Source organism: Pseudochaenichthys georgianus, chromosome 7, assembly GCF_902827115.2.
Source record: "Pseudochaenichthys georgianus chromosome 7, fPseGeo1.2, whole genome shotgun sequence".
Taxonomy (NCBI): Eukaryota; Metazoa; Chordata; class Actinopteri; order Perciformes; family Channichthyidae; genus Pseudochaenichthys; species Pseudochaenichthys georgianus.
The window spans coordinates 14,719,353-14,740,965 of NC_047509.1; the positions used below are offsets into that span (position 1 = coordinate 14,719,353).

The following is a 21,613-nucleotide window of genomic DNA, read 5'->3' on the forward strand; positions in this document are numbered from 1 at the left end:
CATTATGGTTGCACTCAAAGGGCCGGCTATAACTTTAAGACTATATAAATATACATATATAAATATATAATATATATTAAATAATGTATTATTACATTACATTACATTACATTGCATTTAGCTGACGCTTTTATCCAAAAGCCTTTTGTAAGCGACAGTCGAAAGAGATGAGTTTTCAGTCTGCGCTGGAAGATGTGTAAGCTTTCTGCCGTCCTGATGTCAATGGGGAGCTCATTCATTATTATATTACATTATTGGCTCTGCATTCGATTATTATCAGTTCTGGTAATAACTTCATAAACAACTACGTCTGAAAGCAGAAGTCTAGGGCAAATAATTGAAAGCAACATTTTCAACAATTACACCAATTGTATTGTATATAATATTCTTTGCAAGCTCTTGCGGGCCACATAACATGATGTCTTGAGTTGGACACCCCTGTTCTAAAGGATGAATTGCAGGTTTGCTTAGTTTTGTGTGACTCAGAGAATATGTGTTATTACTGGTATGTTTTGTGGTGCTTTTATTCATGTCAGTGCAGCTTTTTGTGACAATATGATTCCTTATGCACCCTTCAAACTCCTTTATCTGTGTCCTTTGTTTCCCCCCACCAGGCAGCACTGTTGAACAGTTTCCCGGATATCTTTGATGAGCTGCTGCAGATGTTCACCGTTCAGGAGGTGGCCGAATATGTCAGAGGCACCCTAGGAAGCATGCCCAGCACAGTGGACATCGGCCAGTCCATGGATGTAGTCAAACTGCAGTCCATCGCTCGTACAGTGGAGAGCCGCCTCTTCTTCTTCCCTGGTAGGACACTTGTTAATGATTATGCAAAGTGTTTAATTTTTCTGAAGATACCAAAATGCATTTTATCTTCAATCTGCCTCCTTTCTGTTATTCCTCTATTGCCACAGAGTCTCGTAGTATTCTGCTGCCGGTGGTTCTGCATCACATCCACCTGCATCTGCGCCAGCAGAGGGAGCTGCTCATCTGTTCTGGGATCCTTGCGAGCATCTTTGCCATCATTAAGACTAGCTCAATGGTACTGAACAATATACCATGCATATTCAGCATATAGAACTTAACATTGAATGTGATTCCAAAAAAGGTTTCATTTAATTGGAAAATGCAATATAAAATGTACTTAAAAAAATAGATTAGATTATTGAAATGCACCTACAGCATGATAGCACACATACTAAAGCATTCCCATAAGGAACGTGTTGCATGTCTGTGTGTCTCAGGAGTCTTCTGTTCAGGAGGAAGTGGAGATGATGGTGGAGAGCCTTCTGGATGTGCTGCTGCAGACCCTGCTGTCCATCATGAGCAAGTCTCACTCCGTGGAGACGTCCAGAGGCCAGCGCTGCCCCCAGTGCACGGCGGAGATAACGGTGAGCTTCCACTCAAAGTGTCTCTTTGACGTGCAATTAAAACAGGTTGAATTTGAGTTAATATTTTGAGTGGATTAACCTTCAATGCCTATTTCTGTCACTTTCTTTGGCAGGGGGAGTATGTTTCCTGTCTTCTCTCTCTGCTGCAGACGATGTCAGAGCTCCACTTTCACCATCTACTCAACAACTTCCATAGCAAAGAGGAGTTAAAGGTAGGGTACCTCCGGCTGCAAATGATCAAATCATTTTGCTTCAGCCTGTTTATTGCAACACTTAACTAATACAATCCTTTTTAGGAGTTCCTGTTGAAGATCTTCTGCGTGTTCCGCAATCTGATGAAACTGAATATCTTTCCCCGAGACTGGAGCGTCATGAGGCTTCTGACTAGTCAGTGAGTCTGCTTTTCCATTTCTGTCATGCAGTCATTGTCCCAGAGACGGTAAGGGAATACAGCCAACCATTAGATCAGAGTCTCTTAAGATAATCCTGATCTGAAGGTGACGCTTGTGTTGCAATTTATTCATCTATTTTTGGCAGCTAGCTCGTTCTGTTAGCTGACAGTGTGTTGTTTGCTTTCTGCAGCATCATCGTAGTGACAACACAGTTCCTGTCTCCCGCGCTCCACAAGAACTTCTCTGAGGCTGACTTTGATTTTAAGGTGTGTCCGAGCAGCGGGGGGCAAGCATTTAGGAAACTCAGCACATAGACTGTGTGATGTATTGAATACATTCCTAACATTTTAAACATAGCATTTATTTACTTTTGTTTTTGTCTGTGGTTTGTTAGGTGTGGAACTCGTTTTTCAGCCTCACTGTGCTGTACATCAACCAGCCCAGTCTGCAGCTAGAGGCACTCGGCCCGGCAAAGAGAAAGAAAATCCTGGACAAGTAAGTGTCCTGTCAAATTTCACTTGTATATTGACTTTCTTTATTACTTACTTAAATATAACAAAAGGCAAACTTTGTCCATGAATCATTTATCAGTTTCTCTTAAGAATTTCCTCAACAGTAAGAAACTTCAGGATATTAATTGTGTGGATTCTATAAAACACAGGTTTATTATTTATCTAACTGTTCATTCTTCATGCACTACTCTTTTCTTTATAGGCATGGAGATATGAGAGTCATGATGGCTTATGAGCTCTTCAGCATGTGGCAGAAATTAGGTACGTCAGACAACCTGACTCTAAACACAAATACACAAAATACAGACCGGTTTTAGGAAATGACCAACAAATAGGACTGCAATCTATAATAATCTTTGTAATCCAGGTGACAACAAGCCCCACTTCATCCCAGGAATGATGGGTCCCTTCCTCGGCGTCACCTTGGTGCCTCAGACCGAAGTACGAAATATTATGATCCCAATTTTCCACGACATGATGGATTGGGAGCAGAGGAAAAACGGCAACTTCAAACAGGTCATTATGATAGTGTTATGTAAAGATGGCAGATTGTGTGACGCAGCAGCTGTGATTAAGAAATGTACATATAATATATACCAACATCTTTTGTGTGTGTAGGTGGAGGCAGAGCTGATGGATAAACTGGACAGCATGGTGTCAGATGGGAAAGGCGATGATAACCACAGAGAGCTCTTCAGCCTTTTGTAAGCATCAAACCTGTGTGTAGTGAGCCGGTGGAGTGATACTCAGAGCGATGCTGCTCTCATGGTATTTCCTCTAACATACTCTCTGTGTTGTCTGCCTGTCACACTGCAGGACCATGCTGTTTGGGCCTTATCCAAGGTGAGCTGTAGTCCTCTCACAGCTAAAACGGAGAGACGTTGTCATTCATATCTATTTACTCCCTGTGCTTGTCACCTTTAGTAAGAACATCTCACTGTGTTTTATGTGCAGCCTGCTGGAGAAGATAGAGCAGGAGACCTGGAGAGAGACGGGGATCTCATTTGTCACATCAGTCACAAGACTTGTGGAGCGATTACTGGATTACAGGTATGCAGAGATTACAGATTAAGTTAAACATAATCAAACTGATGGTTTGTGTCATGGAATTACAGAGCAGTAAGATTTGGAAATATATTTGTAGGGACTGCATGAAAGGAGATGAGATGGAGAACAAGAAAATTGGCGGTTCCGTCAACCTCATGGTGAGTCATTCCCGGCAGAGTTTGAAGAACGCGTTTATGAATATATTCACACATGGAATTAGATTGTAACCATTATGTTTAATTCATCCACAGAATTTTTACAAATCAGAGGTCAACAAGGAGGACATGTACATCCGTTACATCCACAAGCTGTGTGACCTGCATCTCCAAGCAGAGGACTTCACAGGTAAAGGAGAGGGTTTTACTTCTTGTGCTGTTTCCCCTCTCCAGTAGGAGAGAAACATGAACACACATAATCATTGAGATCACAATCATGACAGAATTAGGTCTGGTACTGCCACTCACAATGTCAAAAATAACTCAGGGGAAGTTGTGACTCCATATAATGTTGTAAATGTCTTAAGTGCTCTTGCTTGACTCACGTTATTGGCAGTGGTGGCTGTATTGTGTGCATGTTAAAGTAGCCAAATATGACAAGTACAACCTTATTCATCACTTAAAAAACAACCGGCAGCTGGCAAGATGACTGAAACACATTTCATGTTCTGCAGAGTTGGCTGTGTTTGCACATGTGTTTATTTTTGTAAAAAAATTAATTTCTTCAAAAATGTGAATTGACACATACAACAAAATTAAATGTCTCAAAACTGAAATTCGACTAAGAAACTAGTTTGAAATGAAACATAAACTGTATTTGCTGTCAAATTTTGTGTTGGAGCATTTTTCCGAATTGTAATAATAAGATGTACCAAAGCAACTGAGACATTTTTAAAAGTACTGAGAGCAGCTGATACGATTTCTGTTCAAGTGCAACATTTTGCACTTCCTCCTTTTGCAAATAAAGCAACACACTCTATGCTCTGGGCATTTTGTGTTTTTTGACATTTTGCCACATGTTCACGAGAACTGGAAAAGTATATTAGTGTATCACTGCATCTCGAGTCTGTAAACTATTCAACATGGTTAGTTTTACTAGATGGCCGTTATTACATTTTTTTGCTGATGACCTCTGACCTGTGCCCCCTCAACAACAGAGGCAGCGTTCACCCTGCTACTGTACTGGGAGCTGCTGCAGTGGGAGGACCGGCCCCTGAGGGACTTCCTTCACTACCCCTGTCAGAGCGAGTGGCAACGCAAGGAGAACCTGAGTCGTAAAATCCTCCACTACTTCAACAAGGGCAAGGCAAGTGAATGTTTATAGGGTTATCTCTCACTCCTGCCTCTATGTACTGCAACTGAAGCTCAGAGGAAACTGTTTAAATGGAGGCGAGGCAAAGTTAGCTTTATATTGATGGAGCGGTGTTGTTAGGATTGTGCTGGACAAGTCCCAAAAAAGAGATAAGATAATTGATGGTCATTTATCTACACATTGCTGTACAGTACACAAACAAATACAGTTGTCTCTGGTCCCAGATACAAACATGAGAAGTAACAAATGATTATTAGGTGCAAACAACAAGATACAAAAACAGGTACAGAACAAGAAACAAGACATGTACAAACATGCTGTCCAATAACACTGATGTAGGGCAATAGATACAAATATAATTACAAATAATGCAAATAAAAGCAAGATAAGAAGTACAAAAACACAAGTTAGTACAACAAAACTGCACTTCATTTCAACACTAGAGTAAATGTATTTTCCAGCACATGTTTTATATTTTAGGCAACATCCTTTCTACCGTGAAGAGAGCAGAACCAAAACTGTGGATTATTGAAACAACATCATCTCATTTTCATTGCTTTGGCATATATCATAAAAAAGTATTCTGTGCTTAAGCAAACAGTGAATATGATATAATATAAATATCTTTGAAGATTAGCCCACACAAGGGTCAGATCTCGGCTCAAATGAGATTTGCTTCCTTGACTCACTCCTTCCTGGCTAGTATTCATCCATAACATTAGATTAGTTGACTGGTGTCTGTGCTTCGGAGAGGACAATGCCCTCTGGACTGTGGGAGCAGCTGAGGAGGAACTCCTTCAATAACTCTTTGTCCTATCTAGTTTTTATTGCTGCCCTCATAGAAAAACATAAGTCACGGTTCTGTAGCTGTGGGATTCATCTGCTGCTGCAACAAATGTTAAAATCTGTCCAGGACAAATAGAGAGCTTAATGTTCTCAAGAACAACTTGAAGGTTGACAATGTAGGCAAATTAAAGTTTGAGTCTGTGATTCTGGAGAAGATTGTTGATATTTGAACTCAACACCTAAACAGATCCCCTCCTCCAGGCTCTCTCACTCTCCTGACTCACAAAGGGAGGCAACCCCTTCATACAAAAGACAAGATTTATCAGGAAACCAGAGAAGAAGTCGATCATGTCATGTACTGTACTGTAAAACATAAAAACATACGTTTCCACTTTTCCAAGGCAAGGCAAGGCAAGTTTATTTATAGAGCACTTTTCAACGCAAGGCAATTCAAAGTGCTTTACAAAAAAAAATAAAAAAAATGAAAGACATTAAGCATTAAAAAAGAAAAGCTAATCAAATAAACATTAAGAAAAAAAATACATGGATAAAAGTTACAGTGCAGTCTAAAATATAAATAGTTCAATTAAACATTACAAGAAAAAGTACATTCCAGTAACCATCTCAACAAAACCTTGTATAATCCAGTAAAAAAATCAACATGCAAGTTGCCCCTGTTTTTTTAATTATTCGTAGAGGCTGGTGCTGACTTTATGTAAAAAATAAATGAATGATGGGATGTTAATGTACATACAACTTCATTCAAAGGGGACCTATCATGCAAAATGCACTGTTGTACGTCTTTTATACATGAATATGTGTCCCCGGTGTGTCAGGGAACTCACCAAGTGTCAGAAAACACAACCCTCTCTCTTTTCCTCCATACCCAAATCTCTAAAAACGGGGCTGCAACAGATTATTATTTGAATTTTTCTGACGTCAGAAAAGGGGTGCTCCGCCTATATGGGCAACTCTCCACCTATCAGGGGAATGAGAGACCGCTCGAAAGCGCTGGAGACGCTGTAGTACATACCAGGCCTGTAAGTGGCGCTGTAGTCTGCCACAAACGCAGAATCAGCCCTTGCAAAAACAGGGCTGGAAAAGAGCAAATAGAGCGAAATGAGGCATGGCTAAAATGCATGATCTGTTTGGTATTTTGAAAAAAAGACTTCACAGGCATGTTTCATATAGGTATGGCCCTACAGTATATGTTTCAAATATAGCATGATAGGTCCACTTTAAATAAAGAAAGACTGACTTTAGATCGACCTTTTTCATTTATCAAATACATTTTGAAGCTATTTTGAATTCCAAATCCAACATTGCTTCGGTAGACTCTCACTACGTTTTTTCTCTGCTTACTTTCAAATGATAAGGCTCACATAAAGGATTTTCTTTATATTCATCTAATTTATCTCTGACTTTGCAGTGCTGGGAATATGGGATCTCTCTCTGCCGGGAGCTGGCTTTCCAGTACGAGACTTTATATGATTATCAGAGCCTCAGCTGGATACGGGTAAGTAAAGTCTCACATGCTTCCTGTTATTATAAAACACACATCCTTTGTGATGCTGGAGGGTGAGACTTCCAGCTCTCTTTTTCACCGTCACCCTGTTATGCAGTGTGATGTCCATACAGCGTCAAACACAATGTCCTAATTACCTGTGCACATCCACACTCATCAGCAAACACAGAGCCTACAGTAATGTGTGTTATTAAATTATTATTCATCATGACTCCTGTGTATCATTCTGTGACAGAAAATGGAGGCAGCGTATTATGACAACATCATCGAGCAGCAGAGGATCGAGCCGGAGTTCTTCAGAATGGGCTTCTATGGCAGGAAGTTTCCTTTCTTCCTCAGGGTACGACTTACTAAATCTCATCTTGGCCTGTCCTGACACAGTTGTGATTCTGCTGATGCGCATGGCTACGTTTCTCCTTCATGCTTCAGCGGGAGAACAAGTCAGAAGCAATAGAGAGAAAGCTGGGATAGAGTTGAAAATAAGTGGGTTATACCTCTATCAGCCATTCTCTGCTATTGCTGTTATGAATCTCATTAAAGTATATTATAACTTTTTGTGTAAATATCAGGCTCTAGATAAATAATTACATTCTCGCTGGATCATCTTAAAATATAAGAAAATGGGTCCATGACATTAATTTCTAAGTATCTATTTCATTCACTTATTTTACCATTTAGAGTTTGTTTTAAGCAAAATAACAAGCCCAAATGTCATATATCTCATTAAAGCAGCTATAATCTATATTTGTATTATAATCTTTAAAAAGACAATGAGAGGATGAGAACTGTTGCAGTAATGGACAAACAGACCTTTCACCAAAACCTGCAGCTCCACCTTACTTTACTGAGCTTTAAATGGAGTTTGATGACATTGTTTCGTTTCCAGCAAAACTTTGATGTTAACTCTCTCTTAGTGTTTTTCTCTGCTGCAGGAGGCTGTTTTTAGCAAGAAAACACATTTGAAAGCCATCTGTACACTAGCTTCTCACGACGTAACAGCAGCAGACACAGTTGGTGACTAGCTGAATCACATCATTAAACATTTAGCAGCTACATTTCCCTCAGGATTTGGAAGAGGGGTTAAAAGAGAGTGCATTTTGGACTTTTACTAAAGCATCTAGTACTTCTAGCTCTTCAGCAATAAAATCAAAGCACAAGTTGACTTATTATTTGTAGTCAACTATAACCGTTGTGTCCAGAAGTTATTCATTAACATGTCATCATTGATGTTTGCCTTTGTGTAGAACAAGGAGTTTGTCTGTCGTGGTTATGACTATGAACGGCTCGAGGACTTCCAGCAAAGGATGCTGGGGGAATTTCCACAAGCCATTGCCATGCAGCATCCGAACCAACCAGATGACACCATCCTGCAGAGTGACGCTCAGTGTATCCTACACAGTTTACTGCGCTAAAGCCATCAGTTATCTGCATGTTTATCTAAACAACAACCTGTAATTAAATTATTTTTATTTCCTAATGTTATAAAAGCAAATCCTCGCATTTCAGAAAGGTTACAACAGTGAAAAGTTAATGTTTAATCAATTAATCAATTATGAACATTGTTGGCAATTCATTTTAATTATATTTACTAATTGTTTTACCATTACAGCTTGCACCATGATTTGCTGATGTATGAATGATCTTCATGATGTTACAGAATAAATATTATCACGGCATGTTGAGATTGATTTCAGACAGTGAAAGCAAACCCCCTTTGTCAGTGTTTATTTTGAGTATCCCTCCTGCTCTTCCTCCTCTGTGAATATGCATGTCTGTCTGTCTTCCTTGACACTTGACTTCTAGACTTGCAGATCTATGCAGTGACTCCAGTGTCAGACATCTCTGATGTGCCTCAGCTGGAGCGTGTGCCCGAGAGGATCAAGAGCTTCTACCGCATAAACAATGTCAGCCGCTTCCACTATGACAGGCCTTTCCACAAGGGGCCCAAGGACCGCGAGAACGAGTTCAGGGTACGTGAACCAGCAGTGCCCCGCTCAGTCCATTTCTGCCTCACTGTTCCGTGTTTCTCCAGGAAATGCTGAATTCAGATGAGATGCTGGTTACAAACATGGAATGGGACAAACACTCAAAGCCTTAGTTAGACTCATGCTGAGGTATTTTTGGCTGATATAGGACAAGTCAAGTCAGTTTTTTTATATAGATCAATATCACTAATTTACCTCAAGGTGCTTTAAAATACTTGTATCATCATATGACCTTTTATTTTGAAAAAATATGGAGAAAATTATCTTCCAGGACAAATATCCACACACTAGAAAAAGCTGGGTAAAATTATGGTAAGGACAATCTGGACGACAACAAAATAGTTATATGAGCAATATTGATTTGGGAGGACGTCAATAACTTCCAACAAACAACAGATATAACAAATAGACCCACCATGGAAACCTGGTGGATGAGAGACAAAACAAACAAACTAGAGGCCAAACTCAATAACACAATTCATACAGAAAGAAGAAAAGCATGTACATAGAATCTGAATCAACTCTCTTAGATACAGCAATGTTGGTGAATCTCCCAAAGGACAAAGAGAGGACAAAGAGAGGACAAAGACGAGAACATGGGGGTAAAGGGAGAGATAGTGATTCTGGGACAAGAAATGAAGAGAGTGTCAGAGAGATGCCATGGTTTTCAGAAAGCTTGCAGTGTTTTCATCATTAGGACAAATATATACTCCTCTTTATATTCACCTCTCCAGTTTCTCAGATTATTTCTCCGCAGGTTTATTAGTCATTAAAACACTGCAGAATGATGTAATGTGGCAAGAAGGACATTTCCACGATTATGACGATATAAGACAGAAAGCTGCATTAGCATACAGGAAAAGACAATCTAGTTAAATGATCACAATTATTGATGACTTACTGTATTTTCTGTTGATCAACGTATTTATTGAACATCAGCTCTTTTTGTTACTCCCTCCCCTTGTATCTAGTCCAAGTACAGCCAATAGGACTTTAGAAGCTTAACCCTTAGATGCATAAGTGGGTATTTGTGGACCCGGTGAGGTGGTTTTCTTGAAGTATCTTTGTAATTAAAAAAATGTTATCATTTCATATTCCAGCTATTCCTCAAAAAACATGTTTTGGATATCATGCCATTCTAATTTTAAATTGACATTTTATACATTTTAAGAAATTGTAGTTTTTGTATTACTACCCCAAGCTTCCATAAGAGGGTATTTTTTGACCCGGTGAGCTGGGTTTCTTGAAGTATCTTTGTAATTATTTTTTTTTAATCATTTCATATTCAGGCTATTCCTCAAAAAACATGTTTTGGATATCATGCCATTCAAATGTTGTATTTACATTTTAAGAAATTGTAGTTTTTGTATTAATACCCCAAGCTTCCATAAGTGGGTCAAAAATTACCCGCATGCATGTTCTATGGAATCCTATGGGAAAACGTTTTTTTCAAAATGTAAAAAAGTGTCTAAAATTATAAATAGTGAAAAATTCAATATAAAATATTTCTAGTGTGAACCAAAATATAATACTAAATATTATACAAGTGATTTTTCTTAACCAAAATGGCCTAAAAACACATATTATTCTAATGTGGGTCCTTTTTGACCCACTTATGGAAGAGTGTAGGGTCCAGTCACTCGTGCATCTAAGGGTTAAACCAGACATGATCTAGTACCTTAGTTTCCACTGACACAGTAACCTAATTTTGAAATCAAACCACACCAGGAGTTTTAACTTAGGATTCTCTAAAGCTTTCCCGACTGCTAACTCATATCGTGAACTTCCATTTGAAGTGTTAAAATGGTTTCCAGATGTGGTGGATAGTAGACTGCATAACCGTTGTTCTCTGCTCTCACAGAGTCTCTGGATTGAGAGAACGACCCTGATCCTCTCCCGTCCTCTCCCCGGGATCTCCCGCTGGGCCGAGGTGGAAAGGAGAGAAGTGGTGAGCAGCTTAAACATTCACTCTCCATCACCTCATCCTGCACATGCTGAGGGATGTCACACAGTTTCTCTTAAGCTCTCGATGCTTCCCAGAGAGTATGTCAAATTAGAAGTTATATACACATACTTCCTCGCCTTATATCTTGTGTATATTTATTTCCAGATGGAGGTGAGCCCTCTGGAGAATGCCATTTATGTGGTGGAGAATAAAACCCAGGAGCTTCGGACTCTGATCAGCCAGTACCAACACAGACAGCATCATGGCAACATCAACCCGCTCAGCATGTGCCTAAATGGGGTCATAGATGCTGCTGTGAACGGAGGCATCGCCAGATATCAGGAGGTACACAAGAAGACAGACATAATCGGGTTGACGTTTCAAATGTGTGAATTGTTTCAGCGTTGTGAGAGATCCTCATCTTCTCCTCTTCAACAGGCCTTCTTTGATAAGGACTACATCAGCAGTCACCCAGAAGATACAGAGAGGATCACTCATCTAAAGGACCTGATGCAGGAACAGGTAACAACAAATATGTTTTTATTTAGTCTTAGTTCTGTGTCAAATGTCCTTACTAGTTTTTATCAGATATACTATATCCAAGCTAATCCTGTTTAAAGTTTAATTTGACTAAAACTCCCATTTTAGTCTTATCCTAATCAAAGAAAACTGAAACTATTTCAGTCTTAGTCAATAAAAACTCCTGACATTTTAGTCTTTTTAAGTCATCAGATTATATTTATATATTATATAACATATGGTCTATTCTGCCACATCAAAGCCCTGTTGCTGGTTTAGTACTGATATTGTCTACGAAACCACAGGAAATGATATTCAGGTTCTTCTCCACCTTTTTATCAAAAGAAAAAAAAAAATCTTTCAAAATGTTTGCATTTTTTAAACTACGTTTTAATCTTAGCATTATTGGTCTTTATTTGCATTTTGATATCATAAGTGTTTTATGACATTGTTGCTGTCTTGCCATCATGTTGTCAAAGTAGTAGTAGTAGTCCAAATTATACTGTAATCCAATTTTGTGTCAATGAAATGAACACTGCATAATGAGGATATGAACATCCCCCATAAATCTTTTTCTCCTCTGGTTTCCTGTCAACAGGTGCACATTCTGGGAGTGGGGCTGGCCGTTCACGAGAAGCTGGTGCATCCGGAGATGCGTCCTCTGCACAAAAAGCTGGTAGATCAGTTCCACATGATGAGGACAGGTTTACACCATGTGAGTAGTCCCACATCTGGCTCAGTTTTGGTTTGAGCTGTGTTTTTAATTGTTGTTCTTGCTAACAAATAGGTAAATAGCCATTTTGTATTGTCTGTTTCGATGCATTTGTATGAGATGAGTGTTATGAATATGCCTGTATGTTGTTATACAAGTGTTTTAATGCTTGTTTTAGCAGTGTAAATATTCAGAGTAGTATATGGTTGGGTCCCAGCAGGGTGTGCCTGGTGTGGATCGGTTTGGCGCTGCAGGCTGCCCGGGGGTTAACTCTCCCAGAGGCATCCTCTCCTCCCACAGCCACATGAGCCCTGAGAGCGTCCGCCTCATACACAGACACAGGTCAGTCACACACACATGGACACACAGACACATTTATAAAAACATGGAGATTACGGTTTTACAACATTGTCTCTGTCCTGCAGCCCTCTGAGCCTCCAGGGATCGATCCGTCACTCGTCCTCCTCTCTGTCCTCTCACACATCGAGTGAGGCAGGAGGAAACCTTGTCCTAATGAACGATGGCATGATGGGAGAGCACTCTGAGGATGCGTTACACATGCAGGTGAGGCTTGATATAATACACACCCTCATAAAAGCAGTAGAAATGGTATGAGTTTGTGTTAACATGTTTCTACTACGAAAAATGTTTTACTTCTTGAACTTCTTTTCAATTCTTTTTTTGCAGCCAAGCCCCTCCTCCTCCAGCCTGAGCTCAATCCGCTCCAATTCTTCCCAGATTATTAACTCTGCTCCCTCGAGTGCCAGAGGTAAGTAAGAAAGTCACATTATGATCCTTACTGTGTAATCTGTATATATTTAATTTCCCTATGGAGGTTTTCTTGCAGATGCTTGAGAATAAGAAATACAATATATGAAGAAGGTTACACAACACAAACTAACTGTATTTTTAGAATGACTCCTCTGTTACATATAAAGAGGTTGCTGTGCAAACATGTCCTCATCTTTTCTCTGTCTAGGATCCCCATCCTTGCCCGATAAGGCCAAACACAACCGGGAGGTGATGATCCTGTTGCCGTCTCACCGTGAGAGGACCAGCAACATGTACTACAACATGGCAGAGAATGGACAGGTATGTACAGTGCAGTGTATCAATGTCCAAAACATACCAGACGTTAAATGTGTAATTATTCAAATCAATGTGTTAAATGTTCTTATGAGTTTTAAAATCAAAACTTTTTCTACTTATACCAAATTGTAATCAATCAGGGTTCAGATAGTTACTTTAATAATGCAGTTGGTAACCTGGTTTAAGTGTCACAATATTTAAGAAATGTAACTTAATCACTTTCTGTTACTTTTGGATGATCTGAATACCAAATATGCAGGACAAGAGAAACCATTTCTAATGTCAACATTATGTTGTGTGTAAAACTTCCAGGGGCTCTTTTGGCACATTATAGTAGCCGGACCAGTATAGGTTTTTTAAAAAAAAACATTTATAAATCATTTTCTGTTCATTATGCCCATTTTAACTAAACTGATATTGATAATGTGATTAAGTCTTTTCTCCCTGTTTAACTGTAACAGACTTCACTTTTTTGTATCCCAATTACATCACACATTTCCATGTTTTCAGTGACTTCTCATCCCTGCTTATAATTCTTCATCCTATGTTTCAGAACAACCACATGCAGCGGGCTTTACTTCAGCAAATTAGCCCCTGCAAGCCGTGTGCTGATCCTCACATGAATCTGCCAGAGAAAGGTGACACCTCAATCAGGTTGAAATGTACTGTCGTCTATATGAGACATACATCACTGTTTGATGACATGTTCATGTTTTCCTCTCCAGTCTTTCCCAACACTCCCGGCAGCTGGTGTCTGGACGGGGAGAACAGGGAGCCGGTGTCCTACATGCCGACTTCTACTGGAGGGGTCATAATGCCGCCCGTGCCCCCCAGGTCCTTCCCCCCAGGTATGTCTCCTTTAAATTCCCTTTTATGGTTTTTTGTGGGGTTAAGAGCTTTTGAGAGTTTCAAGGCTATTTAAGACCATTACATAAGACCTTTTAAGCATTGTATAAATTATGTATCTCCTCATATGAATTTCACTTTGCAGGACACTTCCTGATGCACTGTGATGCGTTTCACCACCAGAACAGCGACCCCCCCCCCTGCCCTGCCCATCCGTTCACTTCGGAAGGTACAGCCCACAGAGAAATATTCATAACATATCAGACGCAAAACAGCTTTGTAGCAACTTTTTGGCATTTCACTCTCCTCATCCTCCCTCTTCTTTTGAATGTCAATTTTAAATGATCATATTGACATTTTCAGTGTTTTGTCATGGTTACCCTGACTTCACAGAAGCTCCTATTTTCCAAGTTCTCAACACAACCACACACTGTCTTCACTTTCAGTCAATTTGTACACTATAGAAATGCCTGATGATAGAGTGCTGACACACAGTTTTTCCTCTCTCTTTGTCAAGTTATAATTACAAAGGCATTGCTCCATGTCTGAAATATGGACAGTTTCAGAATCAAGTAGTTGTTGACTCTTGATCTTCTTAATTTACTACTTGTTATCCTAACATTTCAGACAGTATGTGAAGGCAGCTTGAGTAGAAATTAAATTCAGGTTGTTGTTTCAAAACTTTTCCCTTGACTGTAAGTTGAAAAAAAAGACACACAATTATTTGACTGTTTCTCTCGCCAGTCTCCTCTCCACCCGATCCCCGGCTCCCCCACCAGTCCTCAGTCAGCTCTGGGGGGTAGTAACTCCACTCTGTCAGGCAGCGCCAGCAGCGGGGTTTCCTCTCTGAGTGAGAGTAACTTTGGAGGCCAATATCCGGACCCCGGCCCTATCAGGAACGACGCCTTGGAGCCTCTTCCCAGTCACCTGTGGTCCCCCCCTGATGAGTACCTGGCCTCTCCCTACCTGCACATTCACTACGGCGGACCAGAGATTGAGTCCGTGGACCCTGTCCGCCCTTTCCACTACCGCAGCCCTTCATCACACCCGCACAACCACCAGCACCCTCACACTCACGCCCACCCGGGACTGGACAGCCACTCCCACGGGCTCCCGCCCCACCACCACGCTCCCACTCACGGCCCCCACCACATCCCTTACCGCAGGCCTCAGCCTCCAGCCGTGCCGCCCAAACCCTACCTGAGAGAGGGCTGCATCCCAGAGGAGGACCTGCCGCCTCAGCCCATCCCGCTGCCCCGCAGGATCTTCCACTCCCCGCACGGCCACCGTGAAGACCAGGGGAAACACCCCTGGGAGCAGTGCATCAGCGAGGAGCACGAGGAGGCCCAGTGATGACGAGGGTCCGCTATACTTCAGTTAGAGCTTTCTTCTTCCCTTCATTTGCACTGAGTTAAAGGCAGTTACAGGAGATTCCTTAGTGAAGCGGTGATTTGTGTTCAGATGACACTTCTCGCTTTAATTTGAGTGCACATGAAGGAAAGAAAAGAGGGGATGAACCTCCACAAATCTACAGCACGAGGCTCTGTCACTGCTCCGTGTGGCCTCTTTGATATAATTAAAAGAAATGTATCTGTTAAACAAAAGACAGATTGACTTTGTTCAGAAATTGATATTGATTGTACAAAATTGTACAACTTGTCTGTGAGCATGTTTTTTCATTTGAGAATAATAAGACAACAGTTTTGTGAAAAATGACGACCATGATCAAAACCAACATGATCCCAGGTGCAGTTTGAGCTCTGAACTCGTTAATTTAGCTTTTTCATGGCCTTTTCACAACACGAGGAAACACCCGAAGGTTATAATTCAAAGGGAAGGGACTTCTCTGCTTTAAATGCTTCATATATATGAATTCTTATTTTGATAATAAATACATATTACATTATAGTGTTTTCAAAGGCTTATGTCCATAATGTTTTTCGAAACACTGTTAAGTGCTCCTTAATAGTGTATCATATCAAATGGCGCACTCTGACACAGGTTGCTGTCAGGCTTTCATGAATCGCAAGTCTCTAAGACTGGCCGACATCTCAAGGGACACGAACTTCAGTCACAGACAATTTCCCATCCGTACCTTGGCGTACGGAAACCTCCGTGAATGTATTCAGACGAGATGTTCTATTTGTATTGCACAAGCTGCAATGCTGTTTTTGTTTAAGTGCTTTAAGTTCAGTCTATGTTGAAGAAGTCTCTATTTGTCTCTTTTGTGTGACAAAGATATCTGGAGAGGAAGGAGAGGGGAAACTGAGGACATTGACAGACAGGTTCCAAACTAGTCATGTTCCCCAGATGGAGAACTCTCCACATCTCAAGCTCCTGCTGGACTCTGTAAAGCATTCTCTCCCTCCATCGTTACCCTTCTCTGTGTGGTTGTCAGACCATGTTACAAAGCAGTGAGGGCTGAACCTGGACAGCAGCAGTGGTCCTGCGTTGCGTCTGATGACACTGTAGACCCCCGCCCACTGAGCTACCAGACAAGGAGCCCACTCAGACAGCGTTGGAATCGCCTACCTGCCTTAAGTGCACTCAAATGCAGTTTGACCTCTCATCTGGACTGTGAGAAGCTCATTTAGCGACAGTCCTTCTCCTTTTCATTCGGTTCTCTATACGCTCCCTGAAGGAAAAAAAGAAGATATCTACCTAGTGATGTTTTGTATGGTTTCGTCCCGCTTTGGTTTCAGGTTGTTGTTTGGTTTGTAGCGCTAATAATTCTTATTCTGCCTGCAGCTCTTTCTCAATCACCTTCTGTTGTGTGAAAACTAATGATGTGTTTCAGAAGAACGCTGAAGCCCTGACAGAAAAGAGAGATTCACTTTTTGTGGAGCAGAGAACAGCGCTGTTTATCACGATATAGTGGGTTGGAAGGATATAGCTAATATTTTAACAATTACTTGTTTTCCTGGTTGTTGCTTTTTTTGCAGGTGGATGCTTTGTGTTACTGTACATCAAGTTGTCAGCTGACTAGACAACATCTATTTTTGTATGTGAGATCATCAGTTGTGTGAACATATTTCAGAAGCCGTACCACAACAGAAGGCCCAGGTACTGCATCAGCTGCTGTACTTTGTATGGAGATTAACCTGAGGTTAGATATATATGTGACTATCTCTTGTGAGCCTGATGGCACTGAGGATAACTGGTGACTGAAGTGATACTCAAAATATAGGTACAATAGAATTTTTCAATGTAAATTCTGTTATTGTACATACAGCAGTATTGTGAAATATTTTTGAGAATTATTGCAGACGCCCAAAAAAGGTTTATCGTTGTTTGTGTATATACATGTAATCCAGAGATCAGTGTAATTGATAAATATCTATAATCAGTGTTTGAAAAAGGACAAATCCATTAGACTGTGGCTGTCTCCACCGTTCTTGACTTTGAGTCTTCTCATATAAATACTTTATACACTTTTCAATGTGCTTTCCTGTACATATGGTGTTAGCATGATCAAACAGTGTTTGGTTGTAAAAGTGGTTTTCCTACTCCCATAAACTGCTGTGGTATGGAATTCATTAACGATGCCAAACATTAAAGACAATCTTTTATCAGCTCTAACTTTTCCTCCTTACCTTTGCTGTGCTGTGATTGTTGGAGCAGTATGTCAAGTGGACAGTAGGGGGCACTGTGTGTCATGAAAACATGAAGCAGACAGCAAAGTATGGATGCTGCTTGCTCTGTTTTGTGTTTGCATGTGTGTTTGTTTCAGTCGGTGGTATAATAAGTATTAGCATACTTTATTTAAAGCACTTTACTGGATATAATAATAATAACAATAATAATGAATCGAATACAGACTGTGAAACGGGTCATTGATATGAATGAATCTATATAATAATGACCTGATTCTGCAGCTTTCTTCTGCTTTTAAGAGATGTATAGTTAATTTCAGATCATTGTTCAGCTGTCCAGCACAAAACGTTACTTTGGTTAACTCTCACTGCTCTCATTGGGTCGTTTCCTGCAGCAGGCAGCTGATTCAGGCAAAAAGCTCTAAACATATTTCTCTCTCAGTAGACCAAAAAGATAAAGAGGGTGAATAACTGGACTAACATTCACCAGGTGGCTATTAAAACAAAAAGGTAATAACAAATAAATATGTGTTTTAACGCATTAATAGTATTATTATGAATGCATTAACATGTAAGCAGCTCTTCCTGGCTAGCTACAAATAAAAAGTAACTGGAGCAGTGAAATCATTGTCTACTAAAAAGTAACTAGATTCAATCTATATTAATATATACAATATAGCCGTAGGAAATGGAGTTTAAAGAGGCCAAACATGAAACATCTTAATTGTAGAGAAGTAAACTACTTACTTGGATTTTTGCTGCATTTCACCACTGTTGTGCTTAAAGTGTGTGTGAGAGAGAGAGTAACAACATCTCGCACAACCATTGGGTCCACCACAGAAGAAGAACAATGTTTTAAAAAAAGAGAGAACTTGTCAGTGCAGTGACAGCTCAGGTCCCTGCCCCCCCCCCCCAAGCACAAGCCTCAGACTGTCACTAACGTTACTTTGATATTTAAATGCAGCATTTCCTTTAATGTGATATATGATAATGCAGCGTTAGTTTAGTTTTTTTTTGTATAGAAATAAATAAACGTGGTCTATATGACAAATGTGAGGTTATATTAACAGATCTTCCAGCAAATATCCTGATCATGGATCTGCTTCACTGTCTGTTGACACCATTTTAGTAATGAGAAGTGATGTGTGCCTGCAGGTGGCACAAGTGACCCATTAATAACTCCTGTAGGATGATAAGAAATAATCCGTATCTAATCTGTTTGGAAATAAAGCACTGAAAATGTCATCAAAGTAGAATAGCTGAAGGTGAATAATTATATTTTAGCTTATTTAGCAGCATTAGGGCTTTTTATTATATTTTCTTTGCCATTCAAATGTTGAAGTGTCAGAGTGAGAAGACAGATAAAAATACAAAATACAAACGGCCTTTCACGACAAAAGATGAAAGAAGAATTTCAAGACTTCTCAGTGTTTTAGCCTTGCAGCTCATTGGACTCCAGTTGAATAACACTGAAGTTGTATGCGTGCAGCTGTGGCTTTTTCCCCTCTGAAATGTCTTTGGTAACAATGAGGAGTGTGCACTCTCCGTGTCTTGCATATCCATGATGCAGTCACAGACAAAAAGAGAAGTTAGGATGAAAGGATCCTCACTGCCTCGCTGTGATGATGCTGTGGCGCATGCTGATGCAGATACTGGATTTCATTTTTACGGCATTACTGTGGCTTCTCTCCCTCTCTTTTAATGCTCCTTATCTTTTTTAATCGCAAACTCCCACCCTATTTTGTCTTCAGGGACAGTGAGTGAGTTGTGTATAGTATGCTCTCCACACTGGATCTGTTTTTGTCCACCTCCATGCATGTTGATACTATGGAATGGATACTGTGGAATGCAGGCAGAGCTCTTCCCCCTTCTGGGGTTGCATCGTGTCATTTTGCTGTTATTGTTTGGGGCACAAGGGCACAGTAATGTGAAAAGCATCTCTCATAAATTCTAGCAAGTGGAATGACAAGCTGCCACCCAGCTTCTGTTTGGAAGAAAATAAAAAATAACTAGGATCTGGCACCGCATCTCTTTGTGTCCACAGTGTTATTGTGCGGCAACATTAATTTGACACAAGTTCAAGGGCTGTGTCTACTCTCTGAATGTCTGTGAAGCGAATGAACAGATGGGCAGCCGTTTGTGCACCAGTGTGCAACAAATAAGACAAAGACAAATACATCAGGAAAAAAAAGACTTTTAATAAATGAAACAATACTAATAAATAAAGATTAAACAAGTTGCACATTCAAAATAAAATCCAACAAAATTAACATAACACTGAACAGTAAAGTACAGTACCATAGCACAGATTAATAAAAAACAAAAATTCCCAACCCCCCCAGACATTTACAAATGTTCATAAAAACTTCAAGAAGCAAACATAGACATTGTAGAAAAGCATCATTCAGTAGAGCATTTTTCATCTGAGTATAATTTACAAATGTATTGAAGGATAAATACTTAAAAGCTGATATCTAACATGAAAATACACATGTGAAAACTGGGATTTAAACATGTGTTTCTCAGGTGAGGTTCCAGCCCTTTTTTTTGTGTGATCAATAACAGTGATGAGGTGAAGATGAAAGCAGTCCATCAATTCATGGGAAACTCACAAATTATCTATAACCGTAAATAACTTTTAAAAGCTTTATCCACATCTCCATTGGTCTCTTCTCTGGTGGTGCATCAAAGAACAAAAGTCAAGAGCATCTCTGCCAGCGGATATGGCTACATCAGGCGTTTTGTGGAAGAACACTGCAGCTGTCCTTCATCTGACTCTTCAGACACGGAACCCAGAGGCTGCATCAGTAAGGAGCAAACTTCTGTCTCTCTGGCTTTTTGATGCAGTTGGCTGAGGAGATTTTGGCGGTGTAGGCGGCCAGAGTAGAGTGGGAGGGTGCTGCGGTGACGGCTACAGTGGGGCCGGGGCTGGATAGAGTCAGAAAGGGTACAGACTTCATCCCCAACAGGCCGGAGAGCGGCATGGCACCGTATGGGTTACCCAGCATATGAGCCTGAGTCAGGGCGCCCATGGTGGCCAGGGTGGGTGCGGGGGAGGCAGCTGGGGAGGCTTGCTGGGTGAAGGCCATGTTGAGGTCGACTGGCGCTACCATGCCGGCTGCCTGGGCTGTGGATTTGGCTGTCTCTAAACTATAAGGGCAGAAATAGGAGTAGGGAGGACAGGGAGACATGTAGAAATGAGAGAGAATGAAGATTAGAGGATTATACTGTTGCTACAACACTGGCTGAAGCTCCTGGAAATGTTTAAAGGGGGAAAACCTCCAATTGGACACATCAGTCTTGGTCATGAGGAGTCTTACTGCATATGTGAAAGAAGCTGAATAGAGCCTTTTGTCGCTTAAAAGGGAGAATATCTAATCAATTGCCCCAAATGATGTCACATGAGTGTTGGTTAGGGCTGGAAACTTCAAGTTTGAAGGACAAATGTGGCATTAGAAAAAAAGTGAGCTTATCAAACCTCTGCAGCCCCCTCCTCATCTCTGCTTGAGGCTAGAGGCTCAAGGCACATTAGCAACGGCTAGCATATGTCCAACCCATGCAGGTACAGTATAAAGAGGTCCACAAACTGTTGCCTAAAAAGTTGCATTTTGGGTGTTGAAGGCGCCGTCATGTCTTGACAAGAAACTAAATTAATTGAATGTCAAATAAGATTTCTCAGGTCTGCTACAGAGATTTTAAAGCTTAACATTTAATTTAAAACATTGTGAGTCAGGCAGTTAACAAAAATAACAAAAGTGGAGTGCTAAATCAGTGAAGTGTACTCGGTTTAGCATTGGGCTGTACACCAGTCAAACTTACAAAATGGGACCCATGGAAAGCCTATTGGACATTTTTAAATAATATCGCCTAGCATGTAGCGTAGCCTGTAGTAGAAAAGATAAGCACCCTCTTTCACAGTTGCTTCATTAAAAGGATGAATGCAGTATAATTGAAATATTGATA

The 21,613-nt window shown here is 40.4% G+C and overlaps 2 protein-coding genes across 3 annotated transcripts in view; one reads left to right on the forward strand and one right to left on the reverse strand.

Moving 5' to 3' along the window:
• dock3 (dedicator of cytokinesis 3) overlaps positions 1-16,379 on the forward strand; it is a 48,322-nt gene extending 31,943 nt beyond the window's left edge. Inside the window, 32 exon segments of the mRNA XM_034087905.2 lie at positions 615-807; positions 915-1,042; positions 1,245-1,391; positions 1,505-1,603; positions 1,688-1,782; positions 1,974-2,049; positions 2,178-2,278; positions 2,498-2,556; positions 2,663-2,811; positions 2,914-2,999; positions 3,112-3,138; positions 3,250-3,345; positions 3,440-3,500; positions 3,594-3,687; positions 4,496-4,644; positions 6,866-6,952; positions 7,197-7,301; positions 8,206-8,347; positions 8,765-8,931; positions 10,808-10,894; positions 11,057-11,236; positions 11,330-11,413; positions 12,009-12,125; positions 12,343-12,464; positions 12,548-12,686; positions 12,810-12,891; positions 13,102-13,214; positions 13,765-13,849; positions 13,937-14,059; positions 14,203-14,249; positions 14,251-14,286; positions 14,802-16,379. Coding sequence (XP_033943796.1) covers positions 615-807; positions 915-1,042; positions 1,245-1,391; positions 1,505-1,603; positions 1,688-1,782; positions 1,974-2,049; positions 2,178-2,278; positions 2,498-2,556; positions 2,663-2,811; positions 2,914-2,999; positions 3,112-3,138; positions 3,250-3,345; positions 3,440-3,500; positions 3,594-3,687; positions 4,496-4,644; positions 6,866-6,952; positions 7,197-7,301; positions 8,206-8,347; positions 8,765-8,931; positions 10,808-10,894; positions 11,057-11,236; positions 11,330-11,413; positions 12,009-12,125; positions 12,343-12,464; positions 12,548-12,686; positions 12,810-12,891; positions 13,102-13,214; positions 13,765-13,849; positions 13,937-14,059; positions 14,203-14,249; positions 14,251-14,286; positions 14,802-15,410 — 3,885 coding nt within the window. The 3' untranslated portion in view covers positions 15,411-16,379.
• A 3,449-nt stretch (positions 16,380-19,828) lies between these two features.
• Positions 19,829-21,613, reverse strand: part of pcbp4 (poly(rC) binding protein 4) — a 31,240-nt gene continuing 29,455 nt past the window's right edge. For both annotated transcript variants that reach the window (XM_034087778.2, XM_034087777.2), the window contains exon 14: positions 19,829-20,800. In XM_034087778.2, the coding sequence (XP_033943669.1) occupies positions 20,455-20,800 (346 nt within the window). In that variant the 3' untranslated portion in view covers positions 19,829-20,454. The remainder of the gene's footprint in view (positions 20,801-21,613) is intronic.